The sequence below is a fragment of the Pempheris klunzingeri genome, chromosome 13, assembly GCF_042242105.1.
Source record: "Pempheris klunzingeri isolate RE-2024b chromosome 13, fPemKlu1.hap1, whole genome shotgun sequence".
Classification (NCBI taxonomy): Eukaryota; Metazoa; Chordata; class Actinopteri; order Acropomatiformes; family Pempheridae; genus Pempheris; species Pempheris klunzingeri.
Genome location: NC_092024.1, coordinates 25,186,370 through 25,212,973, shown reverse-complemented (window position 1 = coordinate 25,212,973; position 26,604 = coordinate 25,186,370). Strand labels below are relative to the sequence as shown.

The 26,604-nt window shown below is 49.9% G+C and overlaps 2 protein-coding genes across 2 annotated transcripts in view; both read left to right on the top strand.

Annotated features, from left to right (window-relative positions):
* The first annotated feature begins 235 nt into the window (after positions 1-235).
* LOC139212270 (amino acid transporter heavy chain SLC3A2-like) lies at positions 236-5,472 on the top strand. Its single transcript, XM_070842779.1, has 8 exons — positions 236-612; positions 1,227-1,417; positions 2,215-2,388; positions 2,485-2,582; positions 2,692-2,834; positions 3,203-3,518; positions 4,328-4,387; positions 5,122-5,472. The coding sequence occupies exons 1-8, from the start codon at positions 236-238 to the stop codon at positions 5,470-5,472; spliced, it is 1,710 nt and encodes a 569-aa protein (XP_070698880.1).
* A 10,535-nt stretch (positions 5,473-16,007) lies between these two features.
* mdga2a (MAM domain containing glycosylphosphatidylinositol anchor 2a) overlaps positions 16,008-26,604 on the top strand; it is a 73,919-nt gene continuing 63,322 nt past the window's right edge. The window contains exon 1 of the mRNA XM_070842655.1: positions 16,008-16,085. Within this exon, the coding sequence (XP_070698756.1) occupies positions 16,013-16,085 (73 nt within the window). The 5' untranslated portion in view covers positions 16,008-16,012. The remainder of the gene's footprint in view (positions 16,086-26,604) is intronic.

The following is a 26,604-nucleotide window of genomic DNA, read 5'->3' as shown; positions in this document are numbered from 1 at the left end:
AGCAGGTTTTAACAGGAAACACGGTGTCTTGGCTCTAAATATGAGCTCAGGTCAGATTCTGGGCGGTTTACGGACGTTGATGCTCATTTTTCCGATTGCATTGAAAGCAGCATGAGCTGCATCGCTGCAGAGTCAGACAGTCAGTCAGTCAGACAGACAGACATCACGGACCTGTCTGACGGTACAGCACAGCTCGCCCCTCTCTGCTCACCGATTGTTAGCGCTCGGTCCCGGTATGAACACGGAGGAGACCAACGTGGACCTGCAGGATGCTCGGAGCAAAGACCTGAAGGATGCGGAGGACCGGAAGGATGCGGAGGATCCCGCTCCGGTCGCTCCGGTCGCTCCGGTCGCTGCGGATGCTGACGCGACGGAGGCCGACGTGAGCGAAGCGGATCTGGACCAGGAGGAGCAGGAGAAGCTGCCGATGACCGGAGGAGCAGACCCGGACCGGGACCGGGACCAGGCCGAGGAGCCTCCGTCCGCCGGCGGGGAGGAGAAAAACGGCTCCGTGAAGCTGAAGATCCCCGAAGAGGAGGAGGAGGAGGTGAAGGAGGTGAAATTCACCGGGCTGACCAAGGAGGAGCTGCTGAGGGTGGCTGGGACCCCAGGGTGAGACCTGTCTGTCTGCCTGTCTCTCTCTCTCTCTCTCTGCCTGTCTCTCTGTCTCCCTCTCTGTCTGTCTGCCTGTCTGTCTGTCTCTCTCTCTCTCTCTGTCTCTCTCTCTGCCTGTCTCTCTGTCTCTCTCTCTGCCTGTCTCTCTGTCTCTCTCTCTGTCTCCCTCTCTGCCTGTCTCCCTCTCTGTCTCTCTCTCTCTCTCTCTCTCTGTCTCTCTCTGTCTCTCTCTCTGCCTGTCTCTCTCTCTCTCTCTCTGCCTGTCTCTCTGTCTCCCTCTCTGTCTGTCTGCCTGTCTGTCTGTCTCTCTCTCTCTCTCTGTCTCTCTCTCTGCCTGTCTCTCTGTCTCTCTCTCTGCCTGTCTCTCTGTCTCTCTCTCTGTCTCCCTCTCTGCCTGTCTCCCTCTCTGTCTCTCTCTCTCTCTCTGCCTGTCTCTCTCTCTCTCTCTGTCTCTCTCTCTGCCTGTCTCCCTCTCTGTCTCTCTCTCTGCCTGTCTCTCTCTCTCTCTCTCTGCCTGTCTGTCTGACTGACTGAATCTATAATTCTGATCATTACTATATTTACTGTGTGTTAATTGATGACCCCCCCCCCCCCCCCCCGGTCCCGGTCAGCTGGGTGCGGACCCGCTGGGCCCTGCTGGGGGTGTTCTGGCTGGGCTGGTTGGGGATGCTGGTGGGGGCCGTCCTGATCATCCTGCAGGCTCCCCGCTGCAGAGACCTTCCCGACACCCGCTGGTGGAGCGACGGGCCGCTCTACCAGATCGGAGACGTCCAGGCCTTCACCGAGAGCCGAGACCTGAAGGGTGGGGGCACACAGCACTCGCACACACTGGGGAGGGGGGGGGGGGGGGGACACGGGGTCACGTGACCTCTCGAGTGAAGGAGCTTCATCTGGATGAAGTGTTTGGTTTTACCGACCAGGAACACTTTAGTCCTGAAGCAGCAGACAGAGAGCTGCTGTCTGCTGGTTCATCCTCTGCAGACAGGAACTGTCTGTCTGCTGGTTTGTCCTCTGCAGAGAGGAACTGTCTGTCTGCTGGTTCATCCTCTGCAGACAGGAACTGTCTGTCTGCTGGTTTGTCCTCTGCAGAGAGGAACTGTCTGTCTGCTGGTTTGTCCTCTGCAGACAGGAACTGTCTGTCTGCTGGTTCATCCTCTGCAGACAGGAACTGTCTGTCTGCTGGTTCATCCTCTGCAGACAGGAACTGTCTGTCTGCTGGTTTGTCCTCTGCAGAGAGGAACTGTCTGTCTGCTGGTTCATCCTCTGCAGACAGAGAGCTGCTGTCTGCTGGTTTGTCCTCTGCAGACAGGAACTGTCTGTCTGCTGGTTCATCCTCTGCAGAGAGGAACTGTCTGTCTGCTGGTTCATCCTCTGCAGACAGAGAGCTGCTGTCTGCTGGTTCATCCTCTGCAGACAGGAACTAACTCGTGGAGACTAAATATGAACTGTTGGTTCTAAACATCTGATGAGGTTCTTGTGGGAAACATTAGATCTGCTAAACGTTAGCATTTAGCTCAGTGTCTACGTTTCTTCCAGTCTGTAAGCTAAGCTAAGCTAGGCTAGGCTAGGCTAGGCTAACCACGTCCTCGTCCTCCTCAGGCCTGGAGCAGAAGATCGGCAGCCTGTCCCAGCTGAAGGTCAAAGGTCTGGTGGTCGGGCCGATCCACGTGGCTCCGGCAGACGAAGCCATGAGCCTGAGGTTCGAGGAGATCTCCCCCGAGGCCGGAAGCCTGGAGCAGTTCAGAGGTCTGGTGCAGGCCGCCCACCGCAAGGGTGAGCAGGAAGAGCTTCTCATGAAGCAGCTTTTCAGATTAAAGGCTCCTTCCAGACGCACCTGTTTGATGGGACCTGTGAATCCTCTGTTCTCAGGGATCCGCCTGGTTCTGGATCTGACTCCAAACTACGGAGGATCATCTGGACCCTGGTTCTCCAACAGCAGCGTGACCAACGTGGCCGAGCGGCTGAAGGTGAGAAATCGGAGGAAGCGAACAAGTCAGTTACTGTGGTTTCCTGGGGTGCTGTGGGGGGGGGTCGCCGTTGTCCCGTCTAACCGCTGCCTGTCCCCCCTCCCCTCAGTCTGCCCTGGTGTTCTGGCTGAATCAAGGCGTGGACGGCGTGCAGTTGGCGGGGGTGGAGCGCGTGGCCAGCATCGTGCCGTCTCTGTGGGCCGACATCAGAGCCATCGTCCAGAACGGGACGGAGGAGCGTCCCGACAGGAGGTCAGACACCGAACTGGGACCAGGCCCCGTAAACCTGTGACTTCTGTGACTTTGGTGTTTTAAAGAGTTAATTTGGATTTTAACCAACATGTTAAAACACCAAAGTCACAGGAAGCAGACCAGCAGCTCCTGAGTCCTGTTCTGTGAGCTACAATGAGTGTTTCTGTGAATGTAGTCTGGTGTGAGTGCAGAGAGCCATAGAACCGTACAGGTCTGTCTGATCCATGATTGGCTCAGATGTTCAGGATCAGGACCGACCTGCACGCAGACCATCAGGGAGATGAAGAACCAGGACTCATAGAATCAGATCCTGACTGATCAGAACCAGGACACTGAAGAGCCCCCCCCCCTCTCGCCGTGTTTTCCAGAGTCCTGATCGGCGTCACGGAGCGCTCCTCGGCTGAAGACGTGTCCGCCCTCCTCTCCTCCACCGGCGTCGACCTGCTGATCTCCAGGGTCCTCCACTCCAGCAGCATGGACGCCACGGAGCGCGCTCAGTCGGTCCAGCTGCTGTATTCGTCCCACAGTCAGACCAAGCTGGCCTGGAACCTGGGGGGGCGGGCAGAGGGTCACCTGGCGTCGCTGGTGGGCCCGGCGATGGTTAAACTACACCAGCTGCTGCTGCTCACGCTGCCCGGGACGCCGGTCTTCAACTACGGAGACGAGATCGGCCTGATGGACGAGGTGAGAGGAGTTTAAGTCATTTAGACTGTAGCACACACACACTCACACTCACACTCTCACACACACACACACACACACTCACACTCTCACACACACACACACACACACTCACACTCTCACACACACACACACACACACACACACTCACACACACACACACACACACTCACACTCTCACACACACACACACACACACTCACACTCTCACACACACACACACACACACTCACACTCTCACACACACACACACACACACACACTCACACACACACACACACACACTCACACTCTCACACACACACACACACACACACACACTCACACACACACACACACACTCACACTCTCACACACACACACTCACACACACATACTCTCTCACTCACACACACACACACACACTCTCTCTCACACACACACACACACACTCTCACACTCACACTCACACACACGCACTTTTCAGAACTTTCTGAAAGAGAACTGAAGCTGTTCTCCTTTTCTCTTTGTTTACATCAAAACCACCAGACTCCATTCACAAAAAACCTCATTTTACCTCACAGAACGCAGGAGTTACTGGTCTACCGCAGCCTCACTTAATGAACTGACCTGTTAGTTTGGATCTGAACTAAAAGTTTAAAACACCAAAGTCACACAGTAACACCAACACACTGACTGGTGGAGGCAGCAGCAGAGCAGCAGCTCCTGTGTCCTGTGAGCTAAAATCACTGTTTTTCTCAATGGAGTTTGGTGTGTGTGCAGTCAGCAGTAAAAATATCAGTGATCCTGATGTTTCACCGTCTGTGTTAAAGGGCACCAAGTTTCCCAGAATGGTTTGGGACTCTGACAAGGAGCTGAACGGGACTCTGCAGGTAAACTGACAGATACTGCAGTACTACTGACAGCAGTACTATCAGCAGTACTACTACAGCAGTTGTAGTAGTTCCAGTACCAGCAATAGTGACAGTAGGAGGAGAAGTAATAATATTAGCAGTGGTAGAATTACTGACAGATGTAGTACAGTGCAGTATAGTGCAGTACAGATGTAGTACAGTGCAGTACAGATGTAGTACAGTGCAGTACAGTATAGTACAGTGCAGTACAGATGTAGTACAGTGCAGTACAGATGTAGTACAATGCAGTACAGTGTAGTACAGATGTAGTACAGATGTAGTACAGTGCAGTACAGATGTAGTACCGATGTAGTACAGTGAAGTACAGTGCAGTACAGATGTAGTACAGATGTAGTACAGTGCAGTACAGTGCAGTACAGATGTAGTACAGATGTAGTACAGTGCAGTACAGATGTAGTACAGTGAAGTACAGTGCAGTACAGATGTAGTACAGATGTAGTACAGTGCAGTACAGATGTAGTACAGTGAAGTACAGTGCAGTACAGATGTAGTACAGTGAAGTACAGTGCAGTACAGATGTAGTACAGTGCAGTACAGATGTAGTACAGTGAAGTACAGTGCAGTACAGATGTAGTACAGTGAAGTACAGTGCAGTACAGATGTAGTACAGTGCAGTACAGATGTAGTACAGTGAAGTACAGTGCAGTACAGATGTAGTACAGTGCAGTACTGACCTCCCGTCCCTCCTGCAGGACGAGCGGGTCGAGCGGCGGTCCTGTCTGAAGTTCTTCGGCAAGCTGAGCGAGCTGAGGGGTAAAGAGCGCTCCCTGCTGTTCGGGGAGCTGCTCTTCGTCTCTAACTCCTCCTCCTCGCTGGCCTACCTGCGGGTCTGGGATCAGAGCACCCGTTACCTGGCCGCCTTCAACTGGGCGGAGGAGGCGGTGGAGCTGCAGCTGAGCGACGCGGCGGCGCTGCCACAACGGGCCGAGGTCGTCCTCAGCACCAACAGCAGCGCCCTGCCTGTGGACAGCGGCGTGGACCTGAGGAGCCTGCAGCTCGGCCCCCGACAGGCTGCGCTCCTCAAGTTCCCCTACACTGGGTAGAGGCCACGCCCGCGGAATCGACCCCGAGAGAGAACCTCTGAGTTTTCTGCTCTAGCTCTGTTACCATGGCGACCTCACACAGCGCTACAGCAGGAGAGGATTGTGAGATCATCCTGATCTCAGTTCTCTAAAGTCACTGCAGACGACCGTAATGATATTTGACGACGTTAAATCGGTAACATTAGAATAAAGTTTGGTGAAACATCAAACAGTCTCGCCGGTTGCCATGGTGACTGTTATCCTCTGATCAGCTGTTCTGGAGCCGAACACTCAGAGTTTCTCTCTCAGTCGGTCCCTCAGAGTCACTGTGCTCGTCTCTAGTCTGTTAGCCTGTTAGCTGGTTAGCTGGTTAACTGGTTAGTGTTGTGGTGTTGATAGTCTTGTGAAGATGGACTCTGTATCGATGTGATTCTGTGAAAACATGGAAATAAACCGTCTGATGTCTCTGAGCTTCACGTCTTTATAACTTTGTGTTCTTTATCCTTCGTATTTACATTTTTATTCATTTCCTGGATCACATGACGTCGTAACATTTGTTCTGAGCCCACAACAGCTGCAGTTTTCTCCTGTTACCTGCTGATGATCCAGGTGAGACTGAACCGAAGCTCCACTCACTGGTTCCAGACGCTCTGTTGATCCCACGTCACTGTTTTCTAGGACAGCGGTCTGGTTCAGGATGGACGCTCAGTGTCTGCTGCTCTTTATTCTCTTTGGCCTCCAGACTCTCTGACTGTATGTTGTTTGATGGGGACGACATATTTCCACATGATGCAGTAGAGTTTACAGCTGTTAGTCTAATGTACTGACGTCAGCTAAAGAAGTCTCTTTACATGAGACCCTGAAGACCCTGAATACTTTGTTCAGCCTCCATCTTAACCCTCCATAACAAACAGACCTCCTCACTCTGATCTTCATCACCTTTCCCTTCTCTTCCTCCTCAGAGGGAACAGAGTCACTGCTGCAGCTCACAGGTTGTCCTGCAGGAGGCAGAAGGAGCTCAGGAGATCAGCTGATCGTTCAGGTTCCTCTGGATCACATTGATCTCTGCAGGTTCAGCCTGATCAACTGTCTGTCTGGAAGATGATGTCACTGCTGATTCCCTCTCTGACCTCCAGACTTCCTGTTCCTGACGGACGCTGGATCCTTTGATCGGTAATCAGTCATCTGTGATCGTACATGACGGAGACGCAGGCAGATCCAACGGCTGCCAGAGGATCAGGTGATCATTAACAGGTGAAGGGCTCCACCTCTGGGGAGCAGGAGAGGCTGATCAGTGATCACTGAGGCGGTTCACTCCCTGTGTGTGTGTGTGTGTGTGTGTGTGTGTGTGTGTGTGTCTCTGTGTGTGTGTGTGTGTGTGTGTGTGTGTGTGTGTGTGTGTGTGTGTGTGTGTGTGTGTGTGTGTGTGTGTGTGTGCGTGTGTCTCTCTGGAGTTTCTTCTCTTCTCATTGACTTTTCTAATTAAGAGTCGGCTCATAATTCCCTCACCTGATTACTGAAACTACATTAAACATTCAGACTGGAGCTCAATCAGCGCTTATCGCCATAACAACCCCCCCCCCCCCCCACACACACACACACACACACACACACTCACCCCCCCCCCCTTCCTGTTTAACCTGGATGTGGACGGACGGCAACACGACAGCGAACATCTTCTCTCTGTCACATCTGTATGTTCTCCAGCACAGACGCTCACAGGACGTTAATAAAACATCAGCTTTTATTCTCACACTGTCACCGCCCCCCCCCCTCACCCCCACCCCCCTCCACCACCCCCCACCACCACCACCACCTCTCTGCTGCTCCTCATGAATAAAGCAGAAGCCCTCAGGTAGACGACAGGTAATCAGACGGGTTAAATCAGGGTTCAGACCTCAGCAGCTCACCTGAACAGTCAGTATCTTCTGAACGGCTCTGGTTCAGCAGGAAGCTTCACTCCACCAGCCCCACTAGATCCACCAGATCCATCAGAACCACCAGATCCATCAGACACACCAGACCCATCAGATCCATCAGACACACCAGACCCATCAGATCCACCAGATCCATCAGATCCATCAGACACACCAGACCCATCAGATCCATCAGACACACCAGACCCATCAGATCCACCAGATCCATCAGATCCATCAGACACACCAGACCCATCAGATCCACTAGACCCACCAGACCCATCAGATCCACCAGATCCACCAGATCCATCAGCACCATCAGATCCATCAGATCCACCAGATCCATCAGTACTACAAGGTAGAACAAACTAAAGTCCTCCCACTACGTACAAATAAACTTTATTAATGTGTGCTGTAAAGACATTAAAGGAGCAGTCCCACCACTTTAGCCTAGCTTAGCACAAACACTGGAAACAAAGGGAAACTGCTAGCCTGGCTCCCGACTCCTCTCAGCTCTCTGCATTATTGATGAGGAAGAGGAGGAGGATGAAGGCCAGATTTCAGCTCTGTTAATAAAACATGTTGACTTTGGTGAAGAGTCTCCAGCAGGAAGAGCTCCTGTTCTTCTTCTGTGGGTTTGACTGTGGAGCTCTGGTCAGCGTTTCCTGTTTTATTTTGAAGTTACTTCCTGTTCCTGTGTGTTTTCCCGCCCTTGTGATCGTCTGCGCCTTGTTTTCTTCACCTGTCGAGCCACGAACACCAGATCCACACTGATGACCGAGGAGACGTCTGATCTGATGGATCTGCTGCACCTTCAGTGTTTCATCATCACCGTCCTGTTCTCAGGAGAAGGCTGGAGGAAAGTGAAGACTTTTTTAAAAAGGAAGATGATGATGATGATGATGATGATGAAGGTCATCTCTCAGAAGCAGTCTCAGTCTGAGAGCTGCAGCAGCAAACAGCTTCACCTTCTTCACCTTCGCTCTTTCGTCACCAAGCTTCTCATCAGGCTCCACGTGTCCACACCGACTGTTTCTAACAGCTGAAGGTTCAGTGGAGCCTCAGCAGAGGAACGAAGCTGTCTGAGCCGGGACCAGTTTGAGTCTGAGCCGGGACCAGTTTGAGTCTGAGCCGGGACCACTTTGAGTCTGAGCCGGAACCACTTTCAGTCTGAGCCGGAACCACTTTCAGTCTGAGCCGGGACCAGTTTGAGTCTGAGCCGGGACCAGTTTCAGTCTGAGCCGGGACCAGTTTGAGTCTGAGCCGGGACCAGTTTGAGTCTGAGCCGGGACCAGTTTGAGTCTGAGCCGGGACCAGTTTCAGTCTGAGCCGGGACCAGTTTGAGTCTGAGCCGGGACCAGTTTGAGTCTGAGCCGGGACCACTTTCAGTCTGAGCCGGGACCAGTTTGAGTCTGAGCCGGGACCAGTTTCAGTCTGAGCCGGGACCAGTTTGAGTCTGAGCCGGGACCAGTTTGAGTCTGAGCCGGAACCAGTTTCAGTCTGAGCCGGGACCAGTTTGAGTCTGAGCCGGGACCAGTTTGAGTCTGAGCCGGAACCAGTTTCAGTCTGAGCCGGGACCAGTTTCAGTCTGAGCCGGGACCAGTTTGAGTCTGAGCCGGAACCACTTTCAGTCTGAGCCGGGACCAGTTTGAGTCTGAGCCGGGACCAGTTTGAGTCTGAGCCGGGACCAGTTCAGCGTTCACTGACACTGATGTAAAGAGACTTTCAGGAAATGAGGACACTTTGGTAGAAAGTTGGAAGGTTTCCTAACACGAGGACATTTTAGGAAAATTAGGATATTTAGAATGTTTGTGTTGTAATGTGAGGACAGTTTATAAAGGGGGGGCAGTTTATAAAGGGGGGGGCAGTACCAGAAACACAGCCACAGTGGGGGGGTGCTGTGCTCGGCCGGACTGAGTTGGTGGAACATCCCTTTAAGGTCTCTGCTGCTCCGTCACAGGGTGGAGTGACGCCAGCAGTCGGCGCTCTGACCCACTCAGTGTTCATCAGCTCAGAGAATCACAGGGTTAGAGAACCTCGTCAGGGAGGACAGGAGAAGAAGCTCAGGTGATCCTCGGCGTTTGATCAGAGCTGTGATCGACTTTAAAGGACCTCCAGATCCCTCCAGATCCCTCCAGATCCCTCCTCTACAAACAGGAGCAGTGATTAACTGATCCCTCCTCTTTGATTCAGCCACCAGCCGCAGGAGAACACTCGACCTGCTGCAGACACCTCGTGTTACCTGTTGCAGGAAGTGCAGTGTACTAGCTACCATCACTCAGACACCGGGATGTGGACAGAGAGGATCATGGGTAGAATGACTCAGCAGTTCTCCAGAACCGGCAGGTGAACCGTGGCGGTCTGCTGCCTGGAGGTGGGACCACCTCAGCGCTGAGGCAGCGTGTGCGGTCAGAGCTGCTGACGGGTCACTCTGACGCTTTTTATTTTCTCCGGCTCCTCTTTCACGTGTCCCTCTGGGCCGTAAACAAACCAGAGTGGGCACAGTGCTGATCTGTGCTGTTATCAGGGGGGGGGGGCAGAGAGCGCCATGACCACCTGTGACAGCAGCAACACTGTGGAGGAGGGAGTCTGTGGATTCAGCCCTCGGTGCTTCACTGTGTGACCGGACAGACGGGTCCAGCTCCTAGAAAAGGTCCAGCAGAAACTAATCAGCATCAGTACCACAGACTGTCAGGACGGCTGGACACCAGACTCCACTGACAGACACAGGCCTTTTACTTCAGAGGACACTCTGACGTTCTAACATGTTAGTCTGAGTCTGACTGAACCTTTAGAATAAGAAAACACCTTCACCTCTAAGGACCTGAGGTCACCTCTAAGGACCTGAGGTCACCTTTAAGGACCTGAGGTCACCTTTAAGGACCTGAGGTCACCTTTAAGGACCTGAGGTCGCCTCTAAGGACCTGAGGTCACCTTTAAGGACCTGAGGTCGCCTCTAAGGACCTGAGGTCACCTTTAAGGACCTGAGGTCACCTTTAAGGACCTGAGGTCGCCCCTAAGGACCTGAGGTCACCTTTAAGGACCTGAGGTCACCTTTAAGGACCTGAGGTCGCCCCTAAGGACCTGAGGTCGCCTTTAAGGACCTGAGGTCGCCCCTAAGGACCTGAGGTCACCTTTAAGGACCTGAGGTCACCTTTAAGGACCTGAGGTCGCCCCTAAGGACCTGAGGTCGCCTTTAAGGACCTGAGGTCGCCTTTAAGGACCTGAGGTCGCCTCTAAGGACCTGAGGTCGCCTCTAAGGACCTGAGGTCACCTTTAAGGACCTGAGGTCGCCTCTAAGGACCTGAGGTCGCCTTTAAGGACCTGAGGTCGCCTCTAAGGACCTGAGGTCGCCTCTAAGGACCTGAGGTCGCCTTTAAGGACCTGAGGTCGCCTTTAAGGACCTGAGGTCGCCTCTAAGGACCTGAGGTCGCCTCTAAGGACCTGAGGTCGCCTCTAAGGACCTGAGGTCGCCTTTAAGGACCTGAGGTCGCCTCTAAGGACCTGAGGTCGCCTCTAAGGACCTGAGGTCGCCTTTAAGGACCTGAGGTCGCCTTTAAGGACCTGAGGTCGCCCCTAAGGACCTGAGGTCGCCTCTAAGGACCTGAGGTCGCCTTTAAGGACCTGAGGTCGCCTCTAAGGACCTGAGGTCGCCTCTAAGGACCTGAGGTCGCCCCTAAGGACCTGAGGTCGCCCCTAAGGACCTGAGGTCGCCTCTAAGGACCTGAGGTCGCCTTTAAGGACCTGAGGTCGCCTCTAAGGACCTGAGGTCGCCTCTAAGGACCTGAGGTCGCCTTTAAGGACCTGAGGTCGCCTCTAAGGACCTGAGGTCACCTTTAAGGACCTGAGGTCGCCTCTAAGGACCTGAGGTCACCTGCTCGTCTGTTTGAACATTTGTATTTCCTGCAGGTTTCATCATGTCCTTGTGATCTGAACTAGACTAGACTAGACTAGACTAGACTAGACTAGACTAGACTAGACTAGACTAGACTGCTTCATGAGGAACAGTTTGCTCTCTAACTATAATCGGTGTGCCTCCTTGTTTCTCTCTGGATTTATTTATGGATCCTGTTTTCTTTCCTCCTCTCTCTTCATCATCTGAGAGCATCTGTTCGCTGACTGCTCGACCTCCTCAGACACCATTAAACAGCTCCATCAGAGGACCGAGGCCTCCACACACACACACACACACACACACACACACACACACACACACACACACACACACTCACACACACACACACACACAGACACACACACACACACACACACACTCTCACACACACACACAGACAGAGTTTAGCTGAACCTCCTGCTGAAGAGCCTTAAAGCTGCTTCCTCTCTAGTGTCCAGCAGGGGGCGACTCCACTGGCTCCAGACAGGAGTCTGATTGGATGGAAGTCAATGAGAAAATGAGGCGACTTCTCTCCTGATTTATCAACTCAGTGAACAGTTTGTGCTCTCAGTCTCTAGTTTACAGTCTTCTTCAGCACAGCAGGATGAGAGAACATCAGTTTATTCATGTTTTCACCACTTTGCCCTCTGACGGGGAACTGAAGCTGTGACTGTACAAGGCTCCTCTCACACCAGACTCCATTCAATAAAACAGGGATTTTAGCTCACAGAGCTCAGGAGCTGCTGCTCTGCTGCTCCGTCGCTCCTCAGTGTGTCAGTGTGTAGTGGAGGTCTATAGTGTGTGTGTGTGTGTGTGCTAGTTAGTCAGTGTGTTAGTGTGTAGTGGAGGTCTATAGTGTGTGTGTGCTAGTTAGTCAGTGTGTCAGTGTGTAGTGGAGGTCTATAGTGTGTGTGTGTGCGCTAGTTAGTCAGTGTGTCAGTGTGTAGTGGAGGTCTATAGTGTGTGTGTGTGCTAGTTAGTCAGTGTGTAGTGGAGGTCTATAGTGTGTGTGTGTGCTAGTTAGTCAGTGTGTTAGTGTGTAGTGGAGGTCTATAGTGTGTGTGTGTGCTAGTTAGTCAGTGTGTCAGTGTGTAGTGGAGGTCTATAGTGTGTGTGTGTGCGCTAGTTAGTCAGTGTGTCAGTGTGTAGTGGAGGTCTATAGTGTGTGTGTGTGCTAGTTAGTCAGTGTGTAGTGGAGGTCTATAGTGTGTGTGTGTGCTAGTTAGTCAGTGTGTTAGTGTGTAGTGGAGGTCTATAGTGTGTGTGTGTGCTAGTTAGTCAGTGTGTAGTGGAGGTCTATAGTGTGTGTGTGTGCTAGTTAGTCAGTGTGTTAGTGTGTAGTGGAGGTCTATAGTGTGTGTGTGTGCTAGTTAGTCAGTGTGTTAGTGTGTAGTGGAGGTCTATAGTGTGTGTGTGTGCTAGTTAGTCAGTGTGTCAGTGTGTAGTGGAGGTCTATAGTGTGTCTGTGCTAGTTAGTCAGTGTGTTAGTGTGTAGTGGAGGTCTATAGTGTGTCTGTGCTAGTTAGTCAGTGTGTCAGTGTGTAGTGGAGGTCTATAGTGTGTGTGTGTGTGTGTGCGCTAGTTAGTCAGTGTGTTAGTGTGTAGTGGAGGTCTATAGTGTGTGTGTGTGCTAGTTAGTCAGTGTGTCAGTGTGTAGTGGAGGTCTATAGTGTGTCTGTGCTAGTTAGTCAGTGTGTTAGTGTGTAGTGGAGGTCTATAGTGTGTCTGTGCTAGTTAGTCAGTGTGTCAGTGTGTAGTGGAGGTCTATAGTGTGTGTGTGTGCTAGTTAGTCAGTGTGTTAGTGTGTAGTGGAGGTCTATAGTGTGTGTGTGCTAGTTAGTCAGTGTGTTAGTGTGTAGTGGAGGTCTATAGTGTGTGTGTGTGTGTGCTAGTTAGTCAGTGTGTCAGTGTGTAGTGGAGGTCTATAGTGTGTGTGTGCTAGTTAGTCAGTGTGTTAGTGTGTAGTGGAGGTCTATAGTGTGTGTGTGCTAGTTAGTCAGTGTGTCAGTGTGTAGTGGAGGTCTATAGTGTGTGTGTGTGTGTGTTAGTTAGTCAGTGTGTTAGTGTGTAGTGGAGGTCTATAGTGTGTGTGTGCTAGTTAGTCAGTGTGTTAGTGTGTAGTGGAGGTCTATAGTGTGTCTGTGCTAGTTAGTCAGTGTGTTAGTGTGTAGTGGAGGTCTATAGTGTGTGTGTGTGCTAGTTAGTCAGTGTGTCAGTGTGTAGTGGAGGTCTATAGTGTGTGTGTGTGTGTGTTAGTTAGTCAGTGTGTTAGTGTGTAGTGGAGGTCTATAGTGTGTCTGTGCTAGTTAGTCAGTGTGTTAGTGTGTAGTGGAGGTCTATAGTGTGTCTGTGCTAGTTAGTCAGTGTGTCAGTGTGTAGTGGAGGTCTATAGTGTGTGTGTGTGCTAGTTAGTCAGTGTGTCAGTGTGTAGTGGAGGTCTATAGTGTGTGTGTGCTAGTTAGTCAGTGTGTTAGTGTGTAGTGGAGGTCTATAGTGTGTGTGTGCTAGTTAGTCAGTGTGTCAGTGTGTAGTGGAGGTCTATAGTGTGTGTGTGCTAGTTAGTCAGTGTGTCAGTGTGTAGTGGAGGTCTATAGTGTGTGTGTGCTAGTTAGTCAGTGTGTCAGTGTGTAGTGGAGGTCTATAGTGTTGTTGTCACCGTTAACGTGTCGTTCACATCACTGTTACCTTTAATAGCCAGTAAACCGGGATGTTTGCAGATGAAGATAACGAGATGAATAAATATTGATTATATAGATCAAATAAAAACAGGAGTTAGCAGCAACATGTTAGCATCAGCTAGCGTAGCATCAGCTAGCGTAGCATCAGCTAGCGTAGCATCAGCTAGCTGAATAACATGTCTTTGTTTGTAAAACGTCACTTTGAGTTTTCTCTTCTGTCCAAACGGACTTTTACAGATTCACTCACCTGTGCTTCACCTGTTCTTGCTCCCTCTGTTTTCCCGCCACTCTCCGGAGTCCTGGGAAAACAAAAGGGCGTCACACACGTGCGCAGTGAGGCTCGCGCGCTCCGTCCCGCCCCGCGTGCCGCCCACGGGCTCCTCTGGTCTCGTGAGGACGTTCTTTCTGCAGCAGCTCGTGAGGCTCCGCGCGGCAGATTCCGCCTGACGTCAAACCAGCTGCTGTTAGTGCGCGTGACACCGGAAGGCAGCCCGGGTACCTGTCAGAATAAGAGCCTGCAATTTGCTGCAGAAAGAAAAGAAAAAACGTAGTAGAAAGTAGAAGAATATTGAAGGACAGATAGAATTTGTAAAAACAGAGTTGGTGAGAAATTAAAACAATAAAATTGAATTAAGGAAAAACACTTTAAAGTGAGAAAATTTAAAACACAGACACACCTGTCTGGTCATCCAGGAAAGAAATGTTTTATTGATTAAACCTCAAGGTAACTTTACTCTTTTTTGATTTCAGTAGACTCATTTATATATATGTACACACACACACACACACACACACACACACACACACACACACACATATATATATATATCTTAAAAAGGAAACAAACTGTCTAGAATAGAAGAGCCTTTATTGTCATTGAAATTAGGGGTGCTGCTCCGCTTTGGTGCAAGAAAAATGTTTACAAAAATAAAATAAGAGTAAAATATAATAAAAGGAATATTGTTGTATTCATTTTATTATATTGTACTGCGTATTGTTTTGTGAATGACTTTGACTTCAATTAAAAGCAGTTAATGTTGTTCATTTAACCTTTCACTGATTCATAACCTCTTTTTTCTGCTTTTAATCTGTTTGTGTCTTGATTGTATTAGTTTGTTTTGTACAGGTGTGAAGTGCTGCTCATTGTTCTACCTAAAAACTCATTTAGTCTAAAGAAAAACTAGTTAGTGTATTTATTCCTCTGCACATAATCTCCCACATTATCACATTATCATACATTATTATGTATGTGTCGGTTATTTAACACCACGGTTTTCTCCTCAGTCTGAATAAACCACAAAGTGACGCTCGGTCGCTGGCTTTTATTTTGAAAGTATCTCCCGGAATCAGCATCCTCGTGCGCTCCTTTCGACTCCGCCGCGCGGTTCGCTCGGTGACGTCTCTCACCGGTGAACCCACCGACCAGCCGACCGGACCGACCGCCGCTGCCTCTTCCTGCTCACCGGAGCTCAGAGCGACATCACGGCATCACGGAGCCCGGCTCTCCGCCTCCCCTCTCCGGCCTGACGGGCCGCTGACAGCGCGGCGGCCCCGGAGCGGACAGCGCTTCTCCCCGGGGTGATGGATGTGACTGACGGACGGGCAGCCCGGCGGACTCGGCGGAGGGGCAGCGGGGACTTGTGAACACCCCACCGGTCGGAGGGAAGCCTACCGGCGCTCTGACGGTGATTTTCGTGAATTTTAATCTTTTTTTGCACAATGTCACCATCAAGGAGACGCGGCTGAGGCACCTGCTCTTCTCCCGGGCTCTCCGCTCTCCGTCCTCCGCCTCTGACGGCTTTCGCTAGCGTTAGCTCCGGTATGAGCGGAACCGGACCTTCCCGTCTCATCTGACCGGGGCTTGGGGGGTGGTGGCGGGGCGCTGGAGGGGGGACACGCTTGGATTTTTGGATGAGAACCGGTCACCGGGCCGGATTCCGTGCGGAGGGACGCCGGCCGGAGCGGAGGAGGAGCCGGAGGGAGGAGCGGCAGCGGCAGCTGCGGGGAACCGAACTGACAACCTCATCCCCGGGGGGAGAGACGCAGCGAGGCGGCCAGAGGAGGATGTGAAGATGGGTTTAGCTCTCTGGCTCCTGTGGCTGTTTACCGGCTTCCTGCAGGGCGTGCACGGCCAGGGCGTGTACGGTAAGGACGGCTTCAGCTCCCCGTTATTATCGCTCAGTCTCCGGCAGGACGCTTTAAATGGCCGCAGAGCAGCGCAGGCAGCCGGGATACCACCCACAGCAAGTTGACCTTGTGAGGGATTTAGTGTGTGTGTGTGTGTGTGGGCTGAGAGTGTGTGTGTGTGTGTGTGTGTGTGTGTGTGTGTGTGTGTGATGCTCATTCAGTCATGTTACATTCATGCTCGGCCTGCAGGCACAACAGGTAGGCTGATACACACCAACACACACCTGTGAGCCCCGGAGCGAAGCTGCAGACTCCCGCTAATGTCCCGGTAATGATCCACTGCCATTCTGTTCCTATACAGGTAATCTTCCTGTAATATGTCGTTAACACCAATAATACCAGCGCCCCTCTGAATGTTCACCAGCAGTCCTGTAATAACCTTTGATATTCCCGGACTGTTTCATGAACGCTTCTGTTAATATCCCAGAATATCCCAGAATATCCCAGAATATCCCAGAATATCCCAGAATATCCCAGAATATCCCAGAATATCCCTGCAGCCTCTCTGTGTTCACTGGATGTCCTGACTGTACTGTGGACTCGTCCTGGTGGTGCGTTCAGGGTCTCCCAGGTGTGACGATGTTATCTCCTGTGGATCCTCTCTGTCCTGCTGTGGGGACTTGAAATGACCTTCAGTCTCCCTCAGAGCTCAGGTCCTCCTCAGGGTCAGGGTCCTCCTCAGAGCTCAGGTCCTCCTCAGGGTCAGGGTCCTCCTCAGAGCTCAGGTCCTCCTCAGGGTCAGGGTCCTCCTCAGAGCTCAGGTCCTCCTCAGGGTCAGGGTCCTCCTCAGGGTCAGGGTCCTCCTCAGAGCTCAGGTCCTCCTCAGGGTCAGGGTCCTCCTCAGAGCTCAGGTCCTCCTCAGGGTCAGGGTCCTCCTCAGAGCTCAGGTCCTCCTCAGGGTCAGGGTCCTCCTCAGAGCTCAGGTCCTCCTCAGGGTCAGGGTCCTCCTCAGAGCTCAGGTCCTCCTCAGGGTCAGGGTCCTCCTCAGAGCTCAGGTCCTCCTCAGGGTCAGGGTCCTCCTCAGGGTCAGGGTCCTCCTCAGAGCTCAGGTCCTCCTCAGGGTCAGGGTCCTCCTCAGAGCTCAGGTCCTCCTCAGGGTCAGGGTCCTCCTCAGAGCTCAGGTCCCCCTCAGGGTCAGGGTCCTCCTCAGAGCTCAGGTCCTCCTCAGGGTCAGGGTCCTCCTCAGAGCTCAGGTCCTCCTCAGGGTCAGGGTCCTCCTCAGAGCTCAGGTCCCCCTCAGGGTCAGGGTCCTCCTCAGAGCTCAGGTCCTCTTCAGGGTCAGGGTCCTCCTCAGGGTCCTCCTCAGAGCTCAGGTCCTCTTCAGGGTCAGGGTCCTCCTCAGAGCTCAGGTCCTCCTCAGGGTCCTCCTCAGAGCTCAGGTCCTCCTCAGGGTCAGGATCCTCCTCAGAGCTCAGGTCCTCCTCAAGGTCCTTCTCAGACCTCAGGTCCTCCTCAAGGTCCTCCTCAGAACTCAGGTCCTCCTCAGGGTCAGGATCCTCCTCAGGGTCAGGGTCTCAGGGTCCAGAAGAATCTGTGATCACGTTCACGTCTCCATCAGACTGAACAGACTCAGGACCTGCTGCTGCTCACCTGAAGGGGGGGGGGCACCACCTGGCACAGGTAGAGGAAGTGACTCTGAGGTGTGCCGTCTCTTAACTAAACCGTCTCTGCACCTTGAAGCCCCTCTGAGCTGGAGAAGGTAACCGGTGCTGTGATGAGCTTCATCGCTAATAAGATGCCCGTTTATGAATTAATGCTGTTAACTTTTTAAAATGACCAGATCAGAATTCATTCTTTTCTCTCCGTGTCAGATGTGACGATGTGAATCATTCACACCTTCTCACCTGTAGCTTCCTCAAACTACGACATCGTCCGTCCAGGTCAGAGCTAAAAACACTGACTCAAAAACCACTTTATTGATTTAAAAATGATTTTATTGCTCCCACTACTGCGTCCAGGGGGTGACAGCGAGGCTTAAAGGGGACCGGCCTCGGTATCCTGCAGCCGTCACGCTGTGAAATCAACACGAGACATTAAAGAAAAGAAAAAAGCAGTGTGAAAGCGTCCCGCAGTGTAACTGTGGTACATCATCAATAAATGAATAAACTGGTCATTAATGTGTTTATTCACATGTCAAGTAGCCTCAAACTAAAATCTGGAGTCTTCACCAACTGTTAGTGGAGATAAACGGTCTACAGGACCACAGACGTGTCCTCAGCTGCTGTGATTTATCCTCCTAATGTGATATTCCCATAATAACTCCTAGTGCGGCTGACTTTTATGTGTTTTTACGGCACCGATGAAACATTCCTCTAATATTTCTGTAGGGTCGCAGCGTGTTTTAGCTGCGATGGCTGTAATGTTCCTGTGCTGTTGTAGTGAATGGATGTAAATGAAAGCACAGGTGCTGTTTCTTCAGAGGAGTCCGTAAACTGAGCAGCATGTTTGGTGTCTGGTGAGATGTTTAGTGGAGTTTCTCCTCAGCATTAAACCGCCATGAAGGATTTAAAGTGATAGCACAGTACCAGAGGAGCTGTAGCAGCAGCTGTAGTAAATCTGGTCTGTTCTCTGTGACCGTTAAAGTCATCAATCAGTCAGTCAGTCAATCTTTATTTGTACATCAGCGACGTGCAGGTTTCACAGACGAAGGGGAAGCTGATAGAAGTGTTAACGTGAGACAGCTGGACACTGAAGCTGTTTCCACCAAACACAAAGCAAATTGTTCCAGTGGGCAAAATATCACATGAGGAGAATCAGGCGAAGTCGTGCGATTGGAAAAGAGCCGGCTTCAGTGAACGTATCCTGGAGGGGAATCTGAGCTGTGATTGGCTGTCGTGACGTCCTGACAGCCAATCAGACATGGATGATGATGGTTCACTCCTGTAAAACTAGTTTTTCTCTGAGCTAAAATGTTTTCAGAGTTTTCTACTGACTGAGCAGTAAAACATCCGGTGACACAGAGCGTCAGTACATCCTGTTTCCTCTGGAGACGTACAGCAGTGTATCATCAGCGTAGAGGTGGAGTGAGATGCAGCGTCTCCTGATGACGCCACCTCCAGCGCTAACACGTATTAACAAGTAGTGGCTCTAAGATCGATCCAGGGAGGACTCCACCTGTTAGCATGTTCCTGTTGAAATGGATCTGAGGAGGATTCGTTGTTTTTGCAGCAGAAAGCTCAGGCGTCAGTCTTCAGTCGTACGCCCGCCTTGGAGGTTGATAACGTTAATTTTACGTTACGTTTTACGTCGACAATGTGCGGTGCAGTGATGCCACCGGGGGGGTCCGGAGGGAAGGGCACTAAGGGAACTTTGTGTGTGTGTGTGTGTGTGTGTGTGTGTGTGTGTCACGTCAGTGTACACACTCAGATTATCTGTAATCTTATATGTCAGAGATTAGAGGGAGAGGAGGCATGTTACATCACACACACACACACACACACACACACACACACACTGACTGTGAGTAACAGTGTGTTCACCATAATTCCTCCTCCTGTAGAGGTTTAGTTTATTCTAGTTAGTAGGTTAGTGAGTTACTTAATTACTGTGTAAGTGTGTAGTGAACATTAGTCAGCATGTTAGTGTGTTAGTTAGTGTGTTAGTCATTGGGTTAGTTAGTGTGCTAGTCAGTGGGTTAGTTAGTGTGTTAGTCAGTTGGTTAGGGTGCTAGTTTGTGGGTTAGTCAGTGTGTTAGTCAGTGGGTTAGTTAGTGTGTTAGTTTGTGGGTTAGTCAGTGGGTTAGTTAGTGTGTTAGTCAGTGGGTTAGTTAGTGTGTTAGTCAGTGGGTTAGTTAGTGTGTTAGTTAGTGTGTTAGTCAGTGGGTTAGTCAGTGTGTTAGTTAGTGTGTTAGTCAGTGTGTTAGTGTGTTAGTCAGTGTGTTAGTTAGTGTGTTAGTTAGTGTGTTAGTCAGTGGGTTAGTTAGTGTGTTAGTTAGTGTGTTAGTCAGTGTGTTAGTGTGTTAGTCAGTGGGTTAGTCATTGTGTTAGTTAGTGTGTTAGTCAGTGTGTTAGTTAGTGTGTTAGTCATTGTGTTAGTCAGTGTGTTAGTTAGTGTGTTAGTCATTGGGTTAGTCAGTGTGTTAGTCAGTGTGTTAGTTAGTGTGTTAGTCATTGGGTTAGTCAGTGTGTTAGTCAGTGTGTTAGTGTGTTAGTCAGTGTGTTAGTCAGTGTGTTAGTCAGTGTGTTAGTTAGTGTGTTAGTCAGTGGGTTAGTTAGTGTGTTAGTCAGTGTGTTAGTCAGTGTGTTAGTCAGTGGGTTAGTCAGTGTGTTAGTTAGTGTGTTAGTCATTGTGTTAGTCAGTGTGTTAGTCATTGTGTTAGTTAGTGTGTTAGTCATTGGGTTAGTCAGTGTGTTAGTCAGTGTGTTAGTTAGTGTGTTAGTCATTGGGTTAGTCAGTGTGTTAGTCAGTGGGTTAGTCAGTGTGTTAGTTAGTGTGTTAGTCATTGTGTTAGTCAGTGGGTTAGTCAGTGTGTTAGTTAGTGTGTTAGTCATTGTGTTAGTCAGTGTGTTAGTCAGTGTGTTAGTTAGTGTGTTAGTCATTGGGTTAGTCAGTGTGTTAGTCAGTGTGTTAGTTAGTGTGTTAGTCATTGGGTTAGTCAGTGTGTTAGTCAGTGTGTTAGTGTGTTAGTCAGTGTGTTAGTCAGTGTGTTAGTCAGTGTGTTAGTCAGTGTGTTAGTTAGTGTGTTAGTCAGTGGGTTAGTTAGTGTGTTAGTCAGTGTGTTAGTCAGTGGGTTAGTCAGTGTGTTAGTCAGTGTGTTAGTTAGTGTGTTAGTGTGTTAGTCAGTGTGTTAGTTAGTGTGTTAGTGTGTTAGTCAGTGTGTTAGTCAGTGTTTTAGTTAGTGTGTTAGTCAGTGTGTTAGTCAGTGGGTTAGTCAGTGTGTTAGTCAGTGTGTTAGTCAGTGTGTTAGTCAGTGTGTTAGTTAGTGTGTTAGTCAGTGGGTTAGTCAGTGTGTTAGTCAGTGTGTTAGTCAGTGGGTTAGTCAGTGGGTTAGTCAGTGTGTTAGTCAGTGTGTTAGTCAGTGTTTCAGCGGAGGGTGTCTGTCCTGCAGATGAAATCTCACAGTTAGAGTTTTTTGATTTTCAAGTTCGGATGTGTGAAGATTTCACAGATTAACAGTTTGTTGTTCAGAGAGTTTGTTCAGAAGGAGCCATGTTTTTATTCCTGACTTCCTTCAGCTGGAATCTGACCGACCGACTCGTCACTTCACTGAGACCAGTTTAGCTCAGTGGGTCAGAGTCTCTCACTGTCAGCACATGTGATCGTCCTCATCATCCTCATCCTCATCACGCAGCCCGCAGCCAGTCATCAGTCAGTCAGTGATGTGGCCTGTGCTGCCGTCGCCGTCCTGGCCGCCGTCTCTGGCCGTCACAGGCGTAGTTTGATTTGTGCTTGCTGATACTGATCTGATTTCACAGCCATATGGGCTCATTTTCCGCCTCATCAACTCTCCTCACCACAGCGCAGCTCAAGCTTGTTTGGAAAAGGCCAAACACAAACAGTCACTGTTTGGCTGCTTCTCGCTGAACGACACCAAACCCCCGTGTGAGGAGCCCACAGCGCCCCCCGCAGGCCGCTCTCTCACCGCCTGCTTCAGTACTTCTGTTTTCTGACACTTTGTCAGTCCTGCAGATTTATGAACAGGCTTCCTGAGGACGGCCGCGAGTCCTCAGAGATCTTAAAGTGTCCTAAATTCACATTGACCAATAAAAGGCCTTAAAAAGTATCAAGTAGCCCAAGATTCTGTTTGGAAGGTTTTGAATATTTTTTTTTTATTGAATCAAACCATCCACTGTCCTCTGATTGGTCGGTATCAGTCTATAAAGAAGTGTCCGCTGATTGGTCGGTATCAGTCTGTATAAAGAAGCGTCCTCTGATTGGTCGGTATCAGTCTGTATAAAGAAGCGTCCTCTGATTGGTCGGTATCAGTCTGTAAAGAAGCGTCCTCTGATTGGTCGGTATCAGTCTGTAAAGAAGCGTCCTCTGATTGGTCGGTATCAGTCTATAAAGAAGTGTCCTCTGATTGGTCGGTATCAGTCTGTATAAAGAAGCGTCCTCTGATTGGTCAGTATCAGTCTGTATAAAGAAGCGTCCTCTGATTGGTCGGTATCAGTCTGTATAAAGAAGCGTCCTCTGATTGGTCGGTATCAGTCTATAAAGAAGCGTCCTCTGATTGGTCGGTATCAGTCTATAAAGAAGCGTCCTCTGATTGGTCGGTATCAGTCTGTATAAAGAAGCGTCCTCTGATTGGTCGGTATCAGTCTATAAAGAAGCGTCCTCTGATTGGTCGGTATCAGTCTATAAAGAAGCGTCCTCTGATTGGTCGGTATCAGTCTATAAAGAAGCGTCCTCTGATTGGTCGGTATCAGTCTATAAAGAAGCGTCCTCTGATTGGTCGGTATCAGTCTGTATAAAGAAGCGTCCTCTGATTGGTCGGTATCAGTCTGTAAAGAAGCGTCCTCTGATTGGTCGGTATCAGTCTATAAAGAAGCGTCCTCTGATTGGTCGGTATCAGTCTGTATAAAGAAGCGTCCTCTGATTGGTCGGTATCAGTCTATAAAGAAGCGTCCTCTGATTGGTCGGTATCAGTCTATAAAGAAGCGTCCTCTGATTGGTCGGTATCAGTCTGTAAAGAAGCGTCCTCTGATTGGTCGGTATCAGTCTGTATAAAGAAGCGTCCTCTGATTGGTCGGTATCAGTCTATAAAGAAGCGTCCTCTGATTGGTCGGTATCAGTCTATAAAGAAGCGTCCTCTGATTGGTCGGTATCAGTCTGTATAAAGAAGCGTCCTCTGATTGGTCGGTATCAGTCTATAAAGAAGCGTCCTCTGATTGGTCGGTATCAGTCTATAAAGAAGCGTCCTCTGATTGGTCGGTATCAGTCTGTAAAGAAGCGTCCTCTGATTGGTCGGTATCAGTCTGTATAAAGAAGCGTCCTCTGATTGGTCGGTATCAGTCTGTATAAAGAAGCGTCCTCTGATTGGTCGGTATCAGTCTGTATAAAGAAGCGTCCTCTGATTGGTCGGTATCAGTCTATAAAGAAGCGTCCTCTGATTGGTCGGTATCAGTCTGTAAAGAAGCGTCCTCTGATTGGTCGGTATCAGTCTGTATAAAGAAGCGTCCTCTGATTGGTCGGTATCAGTCTGTATAAAGAAGCGTCCTCTGATTGGTCGGTATCAGTCTGTATAAAGAAGCGTCCTCTGATTGGTCGGTATCAGTCTGTAAAGAAGCGTCCTCTGATTGGTCGGTATCAGTCTGTAAAGAAGCGTCCTCTGATTGGTCGGTATCAGTCTGTATAAAGAAGCGTCCTCTGATTGGTCGGTATCAGTCTGTATAAAGAAGCGTCCTCTGATTGGTCGGTATCAGTCTGTAAAGAAGCGTCCTCTGATTGGTCGGTATCAGTCTGTAAAGAAGCGTCCTCTGATTGGTCGGTATCAGTCTGTATAAAGAAGCGTCCTCTGATTGGTCGGTATCAGTCTGTATAAAGAAGCGTCCTCTGATTGGTCGGTATCAGTCTGTAAAGAAGCGTCCTCTGATTGGTCGGTATCAGTCTGTATAAAGAAGCGTCCTCTGATTGGTCGGTATCAGTCTGTATAAAGAAGCGTCCTCTGATTGGTCGGTATCAGTCTATAAAGAAGCGTCCTCTGATTGGTCGGTATCAGTCTGTATAAAGAAGCGTCCTCTGATTGGTCGGTATCAGTCTGTAAAGAAGCGTCCTCTGATTGGTCGGTATCAGTCTGTGTAAAGAAGCGTCCTCTGATTGGTCGGTATCAGTCTGTATAAAGAAGCGTCCTCTGATTGGTCGGTATCAGTCTGTAAAGAAGCGTCCTCTGATTGGTCGGTATCAGTCTATAAAGAAGCGTCCTCTGATTGGTCGGTATCAGTCTATAAAGAAGCGTCCTCTGATTGGTCGGTATCAGTCTGTGTAAAGAAGCGTCCTCTGATTGGTCGGTATCAGTCTGTATAAAGAAGCGTCCTCTGATTGGTCGGTATCAGTCTGTATAAAGAAGCGTCCTCTGATTGGTCGGTATCAGTCTGTATAAAGAAGCGTCCTCTGATTGGTCGGTATCAGTCTATAAAGAAGCGTCCTCTGATTGGTCGGTATCAGTCTGTATAAAGAAGCGTCCTCTGATTGGTCGGTATCAGTCTGTATAAAGAAGCGTCCTCTGATTGGTCGGTATCAGTCTGTATAAAGAAGCGTCCTCTGATTGGTCGGTATCAGTCTGTATAAAGAAGCGTCCTCTGATTGGTCGGTATCAGTCTATAAAGAAGCGTCCTCTGATTGGTCGGTATCAGTCTGTATAAAGAAGCGTCCTCTGATTGGTCGGTATCAGTCTGTATAAAGAAGCGTCCTCTGATTGGTCGGTATCAGTCTGTATAAAGAAGCGTCCTCTGATTGGTCGGTATCAGTCTATAAAGAAGCGTCCTCTGATTGGTCGGTATCAGTCTATAAAGAAGCGTCCTCTGATTGGTCGGTATCAGTCTATAAAGAAGCGTCCTCTGATTGGTCGGTATCAGTCTATAAAGAAGTCGTGTCCTGAACAGGATGTGTGTTTTCAGGTTTTAACTATTTGTATTTGGATGGTTCGGAGGAGCTAGCTGGTTAGTTAGCTGTTAGCTAGCTGGTTAGCCAACTAGTTAGCTGGTTAGCTAAACTTTTTGAGGGTTAACTTTAAGCCTGTCTCTGTGGTGCCAGTGCTTCAGAGCGAGCCTCCATCACGGCGACGCAGCCGTCAGCCTGAACTTGGCTACGACAAACTAAAAGCTTTTATTGTCATAATGAACAAGATACAACGAAACTCTGTCCCTGCTGTGACCTGACCTCAGGTGGGTCGAAATCAACCCTGAACCTGAACCTGAGGCTCAGAGATCCAGTTTATGTCCACAGGAGTCAGAGATCTGATCTGATCCTGTGTGTGATTCAGTCACTGATCCTCTTCCTGTTTAACTGTGTGGTGCTAACATGTTAGCATGGAGCTAACATCACTCTGTGTGTGTTTGTGGTTAATCTGCCCCAACGGCAGCATCCAGAGGCCATCTGTCACACACACACACACACACACACCTACACACACACACACACACACACACACACACACACACACACTTGATAGTATCTGTTGTGGCATGTGAATTTGTGTATTTTCTGTGTGTGTGTGTGTGTGTGTTGATTGACAGCTCCTGTAGTAACACAGCGGTGGGGTAACTGATGCTGACAGGTAGCAGATGTGTCCGGATGTCTCACACACACACACACACACACACACACACACACAGACTCTGACCATGTTCACACCAAATGTTCAACTCGGATTCAAGTTTTCATTTTCAAGTCGAACATTTAAGAGTCTGAGGTCATGAAGGAGAATCAGCTGAGAGTTAAAGAGCCGTGTCGCTTCATTTTGCAAGGCCCCTGTTTATCTCAGAGATATGACCCCCCCATCAGCTCCGCATGCTTTAACACGCTGTCGGAACAACTCAGGAAATTGTTGTCCTGAGCTGGTCAAAGGTTTCTATCAGCATAAGGCCTGATCAATACCTCTAAGACCTGATCAATACCTCTAAGACCTGATCAATACCTCTAAGACCTGATCAATACCTCTACAGTTCCATTTCTGCTGCTCTTATTTCCCATGAACTCTCCTCACAGAAGGTTCCAGGCCTGAGTGTTCCCGTAGAGTCAGCAGGGTTTGTAGAGGACAGGAAACATGAAGCACCCTCTGCTGCTGTCTTCAGCCCCCAGAGGACGTCCAGATACGACCACACGTCAGCGTCACCGCCAGAATCACGCTAAAGATCGGCCACAGGCTCCGATCTCTGATGCTGCCGAGAGGACACACGCACATATAATCCTCGAGTTGGGGATAATCCGGATCCTCCGGGCCGAGGGGGAGGGAGACGGGGAGGAGATCCAGATTCCTCGGAGGCCGCGGAGCTGAGCGGGAGTCTGGAGACGTTCAGCTCAGTTCGGCTGAGTTTATGTGACAGTAAAGAGAAAAACAAGGAGAGCCTCAGAGGGAAATAACACACGTCACACAAACAGGAAGTCACAGGAGGACATTGAACACATCATCAGCTCATCGATACAGCAGCCACTTAAAGACGTGACTCTGACTGGAGCTGCACAACTCACTGTGTCCACATCCAGCATGAACCTCTGGTCGTCCACGGTGTTAAAACCTCTCTGATGTCTGGCCTGGTGCCCCCCCATTACAGAATAATACTGATGTGCTGCTGGAATATACCAGTCTGCACAGGGCTTTTATTTTGAAAACTGAGTGAATTCTCTTCGCTGTTTGTCTGTCTGACTTCCTGCTACCTCATCCGCTACCTGGAGCTAAGGCTTGTGCTAACTGGAGCTAAGGCTTGTGCTAACTGGAGCTAAGGCTTGTGCTAACTGGGGCTAATGTTTGTGCTAACTGGGGCTAACGTTTGTGCTAACAGGGGCTAAGGCTTGTGCTAACTGGGGCTAATGTTTGTGC

Coding starts and splice junctions, on each gene's coding strand:
- LOC139212270 (XM_070842779.1), top strand. CDS start 236: ATGAACACGGAGGAGACCAACGTGGACCTGCAGGATGCTCGGAGCAAA. Junction 2,583..2,691: donor ACGTGGCCGAGCGGCTGAAG/GTGAGAAATCGG, acceptor CCCTCCCCTCAG/TCTGCCCTGGTGTTCTGGCT. Junction 2,835..3,202: donor GAGGAGCGTCCCGACAGGAG/GTCAGACACCGA, acceptor CGTGTTTTCCAG/AGTCCTGATCGGCGTCACGG.